The sequence below is a fragment of the Pelodiscus sinensis genome, chromosome 16 (genome assembly GCF_049634645.1).
Source record: "Pelodiscus sinensis isolate JC-2024 chromosome 16, ASM4963464v1, whole genome shotgun sequence".
In the NCBI taxonomy this organism is placed as follows: domain Eukaryota; kingdom Metazoa; phylum Chordata; order Testudines; family Trionychidae; genus Pelodiscus; species Pelodiscus sinensis.
Genome location: NC_134726.1, coordinates 34,876,439 through 34,888,538, shown reverse-complemented (window position 1 = coordinate 34,888,538; position 12,100 = coordinate 34,876,439). Strand labels below are relative to the sequence as shown.

General features: G+C 51.1%; 1 protein-coding gene across 4 annotated transcripts in view; it reads left to right on the top strand.

Annotated features, from left to right (window-relative positions):
• The window catches only part of CACNA1H (calcium voltage-gated channel subunit alpha1 H), a 572,675-nt gene that overhangs the window by 390,845 nt on the left and 169,730 nt on the right, over positions 1-12,100 (top strand). For 3 of the 4 annotated variants that reach the window (XM_075899790.1, XM_075899792.1, XM_075899794.1), the window contains exons 8-9: positions 3,432-3,524; positions 5,911-6,697. In XM_075899790.1, coding sequence (XP_075755905.1) covers positions 3,432-3,524; positions 5,911-6,697 — 880 coding nt within the window. The remainder of the gene's footprint in view (positions 1-3,431; positions 3,525-5,910; positions 6,698-12,100) is intronic. The other variant, XM_075899793.1, reaches the window with a different exon arrangement.

The following is a 12,100-nucleotide window of genomic DNA, read 5'->3' as shown; positions in this document are numbered from 1 at the left end:
CTCTTACTGTAAAGATTCAGTTCTCCCCCTCCACTCACACTCCTAAGTTTGTTTCTCAGGCGATGCTCTTGATAGCACCTCGAGAACTCGACCGCTGAGCTCCCAGTCTTGAAATGCCTCTGCCTTTTAATCATGTTTCGACATTCGGTTTGGGGCGTGCCAGCCAAACTCCAATTCAGCGAAGAGGTAGAGCCAATATGGCGTGGGTCCCTGAGTTCATTTTTCACCGCCAAGTGTAAACGGATAGAACACCTGTTCCCGCAGCTGTTCCAGCGTCGCTCCGAAAGGCTCATCAAAAGCAGGGAGAGAGAGGGTCTAAAATAAAACCTTGAGCGTTACCACAGCGCCCTCCTTCTTGGGTAACTGGCAGCAGTTTGATAGACTGCCATGCTGCCTGCCAACTCGATCTCCTTGGGTTCCCCGGGAAACAGCCCAAGCAATTAGTGCCGCAGACAATCCTCGGCCTGGCATGGCACATGCCTGCCAGGAACTCAGAGGAAAGGAATTTTGTTCTGTGCAAATGTTTCGATCACACTCCACACCAGGGGAAAAACGGCAGATTCGGAGCCGGAACCTGCCGTCGTGTCAGTTTTACACCATTGAATTGGATAGAATTACTCTTGGCTTCCAGGGACTGACGTGCCAGGAGAATCAGAAGTGGGTCATTTTCTGTCCCTTTCAGCACCTGTGTAAACCCAGGGAGAGTGATGTGTAAGGGAAGGATTCTGGAAATGTTCTATTCCACCAGGCTGAGGGTGATCATGAGCAACTGTCACGCTCTTGCATATCAAATCAAATAACAAAGATCCCCCCTGGTTATATTTCAGCTCCATTAGAAAAACAGAGGGGGAAAGAACCTACCTATCGATAGGTATGTCTACATGGCAATGTAAGCTTAGGGTTAGTGGAACTGAAGTCAGCCGACCCTGGGTTAGAGATCCCAGAGTTTGAGCACCTACAGACTCTCAAACCTTGGTTAAGAGTTTTCTAACCTGGACTTGAACCCGCAGCGCCAGCATCCACACTGCAATCGCCAACCAACGATACCCAGATCTCCTCTCCAAAATGTGGCTACTCCAGCCTGGGGTTGTGGTGCAGCTTGGGAGAATGTGAAGTGTCTATCTAACTTGACTGTCCGGAGGATGCAGAAAGACGACCCATAGGATCATGGTCCAAAACTCAAATCTTGTGGGGTTGTGTCTGCTAGGGATGTAATAGTGTAGTCCAGTGTTTCTCAACCTTTTTTTTTTTAAGTACCCCTTTTAAAAAAAAAATTTAAAATTTAAAAAAAAAATTTTTAAGTACCCCCAGGAGGTACAGTTTTCAGACACACACACAATTTGTCTACCATTACAACATGTTTGTTTAAACAACTTCATTGTAGCCGGGTGGGCGATTAAATTTTTGGGTGTAAAAAGTACAAAAATAATCAAGTGCTGTAAAACTTAAAACAAAAATTCAGTTTTCTCCAAATTTCCGTTGTGTTGACGTACCCCCCCAGACTCCTCTCGAGTACCCCTAAGGGCACGCGTACCGCTGGTTGAGAAACACTGGTGTAGTCGATTAACCGATAAGCAAAAGCTGACTGGTTAATGCTATAAACTACACACATTTCCCTCCCCTCCCCCACCAGCAAATTTTTTAGCAGGCTGGCCAGCAGCCCAGCTCAGTCCTGACTTATGAAGGGTCCAGGACCGCCCCCTGCTGAGGCTCTGCATTTAAAGTGTATTAAGAGCCACACGGGCAGGCAGCCCGGTTCAGTTCCGGCTCACGGTGAGTCAGGGAGATCAGACTCCACCCACACCCCACACTGGGGCTGCTGCCACCTGCTGCTGTTGCCTCTTTATCAGTGGCAGCAGCTCAGGGTGACAGGCAGCCGGTCCGCGATGGGAGCTGGTTTTTAAACTGGTTCCCTTTGCTGACCAGCTCCCACCTAGCACCCCATGCTGCTGCCTCTGATACAGAGGCAGCAGCGCAGAGTGGCATGGGGTCCCTCAGGAGTGGGACCCAAGCGCACTGGCTGCTGGCCCTGCCCCCAGGGATTATAGAATAGTCGACTCACCGATAAGAATTCATGAGGTTACTCGACTAGTCAATCGATATTTAACATCCCTAGTATCTACACTGCTAAGCAATAGGGTTTGAACCCTGGGTTACCTAGGGAAGTAGTGAAGTCTCCATACCTAGAGGTGTTTAAATCTCAGCTTGACAAAGCCCTGGCTGGGTTGATTTAGTTGGAATTGGTCCTGCCTTGGGCAGGGGGCTGGACTTGATGGCCTTCTAAGGTCTCTTCTAGCTCTATGATTCTATGATTCAAGCTCAGACCTTCCTCCATGGGTAGTCATGGGTTCCTGGGTTAGCGCAATTTGTGTTTGGAGAAAAGGAGGGTTGGGTTTGATTTGGGGCTTACACAGCCATGTAGACATGCCCTGTATTCCTTGCACATGCAATTCTCCCACTTTAAGGCTAGTTACACAACACCAACTAAAGTGGAAGAAGTCGGTCTGACTCTCTCAATGGATGTAACGAGCCCTGAGTCCTTTTAAAAGCTACCTGCTGACTTGGCCTGATTCACCCCAGTGTCAATCAAGAGTAACTGTGGTGGTCAAGGCTCTCAGTCACCCACCCCATTGCAAAAGCGGTGTAATGGCATCCAAGTCAATGCAGCCACTCCAGATATGAGCTGGTGTATAACGAGGGATGACATTTGGCCCCACGCCTAGCCTGCTGTCGGTAAATGCAGAATCCGGTGCATTGATTTGATTGGTTGTGCAAAAAGAAAAGAGACCCGCTAAGGATCCAGCAGAGGGAGTGAAATCTTGCAATTAAGGTCAGGCTGCCTTCTAACGAACTAAAAAGCTTGCACGCGGCAGTGCTGGTACTTTGCTCTGAACACTGGCTGTGCGGTGTTAATTACATCCTCAGCTCCCTTTCTACAGAACACAAGTACGTAATTGAGTTGCAATGTAATTGAAATAACTTTCTTTCCTTCCGCTTGGCCGCAGCCCCTCCATAGTGCAATTTTATGGTTAAACTTTGGAATAGAGGCTACGAAGAACTGAGCTGCTATAATAGACCCCGCGTAAGTGGGATAGCAGCACCAGAACAGGGTAGAATTCATGTCCGCATCCGTAGCTTTGCTGCGGCTCCTTCTGATGGTGCAGCTTGGCACGGACTCAGGACTTCTGCTGCTCGTTGTCCTCGGGTGTTGTCTCGGTTTTAATTACGCCTGAGAAACCCCAGGCCAGTCTCTTGGCCGCATGTGCAGCCCTCCCTGCTGTGAGGCTAAGCCAGCACGGAGAGAAGTCCTGCGAGGACCGTGACGGATTTTGCAACGCGATGAGTAACAGGCATTAGCAGAGGTTTGCCATTAACTTTGATCCTGATTGTAACTCTTCTTCTCTCCCTCCCTTTTCTTTCTCTCCCCGTAGGTTATAACCCTGGAAGGATGGGTTGACATCATGTATTATGTTATGGATGCACATTCTTTTTACAATTTTATATATTTTATATTGCTTATAATAGTAAGTATGAGTTGCTGAATATGCACCCTCCCCCACCGCTGCTTGTTAAAGATGGGTAAGGGCCCTGGGTCTGCAGAAGAGCCTGGTGCTGGGATTATAATCCTGTCCACATGTCCTTTGGGCCAGAAGAACTCCCTATTAAGGATGTGAAATAGCGGTCAGTTGAATAGTCGAGCGACCTCATGAATTCTTATGGGTTACTTGACTGTCCATAGTCCCCAGGGGCAGGGCCAGCAGCCAGTGCGCTCCAGCCCCACTCCCGAGGAGCCCCCCCTGCCGCTCCGTGCTGCTGCCTCTGATCCAGAGGCAGCAGCGTGGGGTGCCAGGTGGGAGCTGGTCCACGAGGGGAGCCAGTTTAAAACCCAGCTCCCCTCATGGACCGGCTGCCTGTCACCCTGCACTGGTACCGAGGCAGCAGCGTGGGGTGGCAGCAGCCCCTGCCTAGGGGAGGTCTGAGCTCCCGGACCCGGCACAAGTTGGAAGTGAGCCGGGCTGCCTGCCCACCTGGCTCCTAACACACTTTAAATGCAGAGCCGCCTCAGGGGTTGGTCCTACACCCAGCGTGAGCCGGGACTGAGCCGGGCTGCTGACCAGCCTCCTAAAAAATGTACTGGCAGGAGGGCGGGGAATGCTTGTCATCTCTAGCATTAACCAATACGTTTGTGCTTATCCGTTAATCGACTACGCGTTTCCATCCCTACTCCCTACAAGGGCCTGGGTGCCATCAGAACGCTGCAGGGTGGGAGACGATGCCCCAACGAGCGTTGTCCTTCTTAGCGGCAAATAGGGAGGCATGGCTGCGCCTTGTCGAGCCGTATGGGCCGCCCCTCCCCCTTTCTCACTCGCCCGGCCTCAGCCTTACAGTCCTGGAGGGAATTCTGCACGTTTCCTCTGGCCCCCAGGGCAGCAAGTGCCGAATTCCTATCCCCCAGACGTCTCCTAGCTGTTGTGCCTGGTGGACTATCAATCTCTAGGACTGATTGAGAATAAGCCCCGCACACCTCTTGCCTCCCACTTCTCCAGCCGTCCAGGCGTTCCAGAAGGCAATGTGTCCGGGTTAGAAAGGAACGACTCGTGGACAGCTCCAGGTGCCAGGTTAGCCTTTAGTAGCAGATGTATCTCCTGCCAGATGGCGCGAGACATGCACCCAGTGCCTAGCACTGATAGACGCACACGCCTTTTCTGTGGGGCTGCTGTGCTGTGGGTCAGCGGTGCGCCAGCTTTTTGGCCTCCAGGCGAGTGGTTTCAGGCACTGCTGCTGTCGGGGTCATTTCCAGCACAAGCTTTCACCTAGCGGCATTGCCACTGCAGAAGAAGCAGCAGGTCGGGCTGGATGCCTGAGCACCCACCAATGGTCTTGGATGGGGTCGTACTGGGGCAGCCAGCCCTTCTAGCTTCACTGGCTTTCTGTTCATGGTGGGCCAGACCAACGCACGAGCTGCCTTCTAGTCAGGTCACGTCGCCTGATGGGAACAGAGGCCTCCCAGCTGTGGGGGGATGGGAAGGCAGGGCTGGCCGAGGGTAGTGGCGCTCAAAAGGAATTGTGAGGTTCTCCAAAAGGACCGGGCACCACTGAGCCCTGCTCTTTGCTTTGCTGAAGGCCAGGCTGGGGGGAAGTGCTAGAGGAGAAGCTGCAAAAGGCCCGTCTTGGGGAAATGCCCAGCATTCCTGGGAGGCAAATCAACGCACCAAGACTCACACGTGACTCACGGCAAGAGAGAGACTCGCGATGCTGTATGTTTAGCATGCTGCCTCTGCCGGAGCTAGTGCAGGGATGTCTAGCCAAGCCAGAAATTACCGCGCCAGTGTAGACATACCCCTAGTCTCCTTAGCACCAAGTCCCCCTTTTCCTTTTATGCCCCTGCCTGGGTCAGCGGTGTGATCAGCAGGCTGGAGGCGGGGGGGAGATAGACCGGACGGGGCTCTCCAAATCAGAGCTTGAATGAGAGCTGGCCTTTGGGTAAGTATCTTGAAAGGAAGATGGAACAACAGTACAAAAGGGAAGAGGCCCACCTCCCCACACCGCAAAACGTTCTCTTTGCACTTTGGCCAGCTGGTCACCAGACCCCGGCTTACATTTTGATTTGTAGCCTCCCCCTTGAACTTAGGTCAGTCTTAGATGTGGGGGGAAGGGGATGGGAGGGTGTTTAAAAGGAAAGAGCTCCCTTGCCGAAAAGTGCATAAGTGCAGCATAAGTGCAGATTAATTAATTATTTAACTAATTAATGAATGAATGCAGCACTTCATTCTCAGACCTGGGCATTTAGCGTGATGGGCAAAGCCTGGCATGAAAACGAGCCCTGCAAATATTGCTCCTCCCTTCGGGTAATGAGGTGTATTCGGTGGGTGCTTTTTGGTAAAATTCCTCTCTCCTTGGCTTCCCCAGGTGGGTTCTTTCTTCATGATTAACTTGTGCCTGGTTGTAATAGCAACACAGTTTTCCGAAACAAAGCAGCGGGAGAACCAGCTGATGCAGGAGCAGCGTGCCCGCTACCTCTCCAACGACAGCACAATCGCCAGCTTCTCGGAGCCGGGCAGCTGCTACGATGAGCTCCTCAAATATATCTGCCACATCTTCCGGAAGGGAAAGCGGCGGACGTTACGCCTGTACAACAACTGGCAGAGCAAGCGCCGGAAAAAGGTCAACCCCAACAGCGCCCCGCCTGGGCAGAGCCACCGCAGCAAAAAACGTATCACGTCCATCCACCACCTCATCCACCACCACCACCACCATCACCACCACTACCACATCAGCAACGGGAGCCCGCGGGGCCCACGGTCCAACCCGGAGATCTGTGACCTGGAGCTGAAAGTCATGCAGTCTGGGAGCCAGCTGATGCTTCCGTCTCCATCCCCCAACCTGCCTAGCCCGCCCCTGCCTCCGGATTCAGAGTCGGTCCATAGCATTTACCATGCCGACTGCCACGTCGAAGGACCCCAGGGGAAATGCAAGTCTTCCAATGCCTCCGCAAATGTTACCCCAATCACTGGGCTCCCCGCCAACCATGGCAATATGAATTACCCAACCATCCTGCCTTCAGCTAGCAAAGCCAGCTCTGCCCCGGGACCCAAAGCGAAGAAAAACAGCAGCACCCCGGTGGCCATGGTTAATAGCCCCGTGAGTCTGAATGCAGCCCCTTTTGAGAAGCTCCATCATCTGATGGGAGAGCATGGTAAGGAGAAGGGACTCGGTGCCCTGCTTGGGATCAGTGTGCTAGGGGGCAAATGACCAGATGGGAGTTGTAGAAAAGGGTTTAGAAGGACTAACGGTAGCCCAATGGCGTAGCTTTATGGGAGCTTAATGGGGAACCAGAGGGACCAACAGAATTGCTGGGCTCCTGGGTAAGGTGAGGGACCCACTTTGCGCTTCTGGAAGGGGTGCAGACTTCGGGGGAAGGAGCAGAATGGGTGGGGTTGCCTCCCCTGCCAGCCCTTCCCAGCCTCCCGGAACATGCCCCGTAGGGCTCTGTCAGTGATTTAAAGAGCCCAGAGCTCCGGACACTGCCTCAGTAGTGACAGAGGCAGTAAGGGGCCCTGATCTCTTTTGAATTGCTGGACCCTACCGGGGTTGCTCCCCCATTGCCCTCTTCCCTCTTTAGCAGGCCTGCTTGTCACTGGCGATGGGCAAACCTCCCAGGGGTCAGAGTTCAGGATCAGGGTAGCCAAGCGCCCAAGTGTTTTCCTTCTTGTCGGAACGAGCCGTCCTGAGTTCGGCAAAATGGAGCCGGAAGGTCTTGTATGGAGCTTGTTGGAACCCAGAGAGAAATACAAATGCTGGGGAGGGAAAGTAAAGCCAATGCTGAGCTCCGGCGGAAGGGCCAGACTCATTCTCAGCTGGTCAAGGTCCATTTAACCAACCCTTGGGATGAGCCACAGCCCTCGCTTAAGCTAGTGGGGAGTCCTGGGAGGACTGCGGGGGTTGGGTCCACGACGAGAGGGCGTCAGGCTCTTGTTCAGCTGGAAACGTGAACACTTTTTCACCCCCAGTCATCTGAGGAAGTGGGTTTTACCCAAAAAGCTCATGATTCTGTATATTTTGGTTAGTCTCTAAGGTGCCACAGGACCACTTATCCTTTTTCACCTGTCCCTCTCCTCTCCCAGTTCCAGAAACTTGTCCCCACAAAGTTAGGCCCAAGACAGCATAAAAACGGCCACACTGGGTCAGACCAAAGGTCCTTCTAGCCCAGTATCCTGTCTGCCAACAGTGGCCAGTGCCAGGTGCCCCAGAGAGGGTGGACCGAAGACTAATCAAGCGATTTGCCTCCTGCCATCCCTCTCCAGCCTCTGACAAACAGGGTGCACTTTGCACTCCTATTTTACATTCGTTGGTTTGCCATATAAAATCCCCTCCCAACCCCCACTAAGACCTGTGGCAAATGAATGAAAAAATCAGGAATGGTTCATCATGGAGGTAAGGGGGGAAGCAGATGAAATCTCCGGTGCAGTGACGTGAGGGCGAAGCCATGGGCGGTGCAGGGTGCTAACTGAAGAGCAGCTGCTTCGGAGGGGTAGCCAAGTGAGTCTGTAACTGGAGAAACTTAAAAAAACAAGGTGGAGAGCAGAGGAGAACACACAGGAGGCATGGAAAGGGCAGCTCATGTCCGGAGCAGTGTCAGTGCCAGGCGGAGAAGCCAGGAATAAGGCAAGTTGCTGGGCTGTACACTTTCTTACGCCCTGCTGCCTTCTGTTTGCAGCGGCTGGTTCGAAGCCTGCCGGGTGAACGCACAGACAGTGAGCCGTAAGCAAACGGACCACCTCTTTCTCTCTGCTACATAACACGCAGCCTGTGGCTTTTCACAAGGAACATGTTTCCTTGGGTCTCCCACCCAAAATGAGACTCCGCTGCCTGGAACCTGGTCTGTGTGGCAGGGACGAATGAGGATAGAATGTGGCACTGAGGAAACGTACTGTAGTGGTTCTCAAAGTGTGGGCCACGGGCCACGAGTGGTCCACAAGCATCTGCTAGCGCTCTAGCCGCCCTCTGCTTCCCCAGGAGGTTGTAGTGCCAGCACCACCTTCCCACAGTGGTGGGGGAGCCTCATGGGCTGGAGCCAGCTGGGGGCGGGGGGAGGAAGTGGCTCCGCCCACTGCCACTCCCCTTCCCCCTGGTGGGGGGAAACGGCTGCGCAGGAAACTGCTCCTCTGGAGGCCTTCTCTGCTGCTCCCATTGGCCAGAATAATAGCCAATGGGAGCAGTGAGGGGCTGTGCCTGGCAGCGGCGGGAGGCAGAGAGGCAGGTAAGTCCCCTCACGCCCCCTCCTGCCAAGACTGCACCCCACCCCTCTCATAAACCCCTTCCCACCAAAACTCCACCCCCCCATGACACTCCTGCATCCTCACCTCCTGGCCAGACACTACACCTCCTCCCTCTCTCTCCTGCACCCATTTTGTTGGCTGGCGGTCCGTGGAAAGGTCTGCGTTGCGCAGGGCGAGCCACGGGCTTCAAAGTTTGAGAACCGCTGCTGTAGAGCATGCAAAGCAGCAACCTGGCAGGCTCTGCTCCTAGCCGCCGCCGCTGCCCCTGGTGGTTTCATTTGTTTCTGATCTCTGATCTTTTGTCCCTGACATTAGGAGCCTTTGGGAAGACAATGCAAAACCCGCGGTGTCTCTCCTTCTCGGCCTCTGATCAACTGACTCATCCAAGCAAGCCGCTGCCTTTGGAGTCCATCTCTTGCTGTTCTGTGTGTGTTCCCCTGGGCAGCTGGCTTCCAAGGAAAGCTTGGATGTCAGCTGTCTGCGCTCCCCAGATGCAGATTGCTGTGCACCTTCAGGCAGGTTTCTCTGGGCTTTGGTTAACAGGGAAGAACCCCCTCAACATTCTGCGCCATGCCCTGTGCTCGTTCACGTGGAAAAGCTTCTTATAGAGAGACCCCGAATGCTGATCTTTCATCCACAGCAGAGCCCTGCGAGGGTCTGCTGCGCAGTGAGGAGCCGTGCGGTGGCTTTATGCTCATGCGCAGTAGGTGGCTGTGGAGCAGGAGAGCCACAGAAGTGTGGATCCTTTAGTCTTCCCCTGTCTTCCATTTCTCCCCGCACACGGAAATGCGCTGGGCTGCAAAGCTGCTGCAGACTCAACCCCTCTCTTAAATCAGGAAAATGGCAGCATTAACACGGAACATATGTGTACCTTATGAGTTCTTTCATAAGAGCATGAGAACGGCCATACTGGGTCAGACCAAAGGTCCATCTAGCTCAGGATCCTGTCTGCTGACAGTGGCCAATGCCAGGTGCCCCAAGAGGGAATGAACAGACCAGAGAATCATCTAGTGATCCATCTCCTGTCACCCATTCCCAGCCTCTGACAGAGGCTAGGGATAACATTCCTGCCCATCCTGGCTAATAGCCACTGATGGACCTATCCTCCATAAGTTTAACTAGTTCTTTTTTGAACCCCGTTAAATTCTGGGCATTCACAACATCCTCTGGCAGGGAGTTCCGCAAGTTGAATGTACGTGTCACTAATTTTCAACATACGAATCACTAATCCTATGTGTTGTGTGTCCACACCCAGACTTGCTGACTTGCACAGTTATAATGAGTTCATTATATTTGTTGCTTTTCTTAAAGCACCAGTTGCTGGAATCATGGGGTTATGAGACTCTTCGCTTTTTTTAAAAAAAACTGTGTCTAGCCTGCATGGGGGAGGAAAACATGAACTCTACATTCTAAAATTTTAAAAAGTAAATAAAAAGAACCCATATTATTATTAACAACAATAATAATAAAATCTCATGATTTCTAAGTTAGTCTCATGGGGTATGTCTACACTACCCCCCTAGTTCGAACTAGGGGGGTAATGTATGCATACCGAACTTGCTAATGAAGCCCGGGATTTGAATTTCCCGGGCTTCATTAGCATAAAGCCGGCGCCGCCGTTTTTAAAAGCCGGCTAGTGCGAACCCCATGCCGCGCGGCTACACGCGGCACGGACTAGATAGTTCGGATTAGGCTTCTAATCTGTTCCACGAGGCGTACAGATAGTTTGGATTAGAAGCCTAATCCGAACTATCTAGTCCGTGCCGCGTGTAGCCGCGCGGCACGGGGTTCGCATTAGCCGGCTTTTAAAAATGGCGGCGCCGGCTTTATGCTAATGAAGCCCGGGAAATTCAAATCCCGGGCTTCATTAGCAAGTTCGGTATGCATACATTACCCCCCTAGTTCGAACTAGGGGGGTAGTGTAGACATACCCCATGATTTTTAATGATGGTAGCTGTCAATGCAATTTATATTTATCCATGCATGTACTCACACAACTATTTAAACTAACAATGTAGCTGTTGAAAGAGTATTAAGTATGTCTTACAGAGCAGAGTTAAGGTTATTTGTGAAATATGCCTGGTAACTTTTTCCATGTCAATATTGTTTTAACTAAATGCACAAATGGATAAGGCTCATGAAATCATTTATATAAATTACTTTCACTGGACACGTCCAATCTTTCAAAATGCCCAAGGCTGAGAGGGGTTCGTTGTAATGTTCTTCTTTTGCGTATGCAAGGAGTTTGTTTTCATCAGTGCCACAGCCTTAACTCTGAGTGTTATCGAAGGCGATCGTTTGAGAATATGTTTTTGCTTTGAGATAAAAACACATGCTCCTAGAAGCTGGAAGCAAAGAAACTGTTGCATGGCTGTACACAGAAACACACCGTTTAGGTCAGAAGTTGTTCCTGCCGATGTGCTAGATTCACCTTTCACTGACACCCATGTGAATTCAGGGGAACACCAGTGACTTCACTGGATTTTAATTTGACTCAGGGTTCTTCAAAGAGCGTGTTACTGATAACACCATTAATAATATTATCCTTTGTTCACAGAGTCCCTTTCAAATCTAAGGATATCAAAGCACTTTATAAACTGTACTGGAATTAAGTCTCAGAGGAATAGTCATGTTAGTCTGTAACTTTAAAAATGACGAGTAGTCCTGGAGCATCTTAGGGTATGTCTACACAGCAGGGCTCAAGTTGAATTAAGCTATGCAACTTCAGCTACATCAGTTGCGTAGCTTAAGTCAAAATAGCTTAATTCAGCTTCTGGTGCTGTCCACACAGTAGGAAGTTGAAGGAAGAACACTCTTCCTTTGACTTCCCTTGCTCCCCGTGAAATGAGAGTTACCATGAGCCGGAGTAAGGAGTCCTCCTGCACGACATTATTTCAAAATAAAGGCTTGTAGAGTAGATGCTCACTATGTTATTTTGGAATAACGTTAGCTAGTTTGCAATAATGCTATTGTGTAGACATACCTTCAGAGACTCAACAAATATATTATATCATGAGCTTTTGGGGGTAAAACCCACTTCATCAGATGAGTTGGAGTGAAAATGACAGAATCCAGAGTATATATAACAGCAAAAGCAGGACCAATATTAACTACGATAATTGAGTCAGGCTGGATGAGTCCTGTGCATAGCTTTGGATGCGGAAATGTGAATATCAAAGGCAGGGGAAATTGCCTTTGTAGTGCGTTAACCAAGTAATATCTTTATTCAAACCCAAGTGGATAGTGTTGAATTTGTTAATGAATTCCAGTTCCTCAGTCTCCCTCTGTACTGTCTCTCTCCAAAGTGCGACTACTTACAG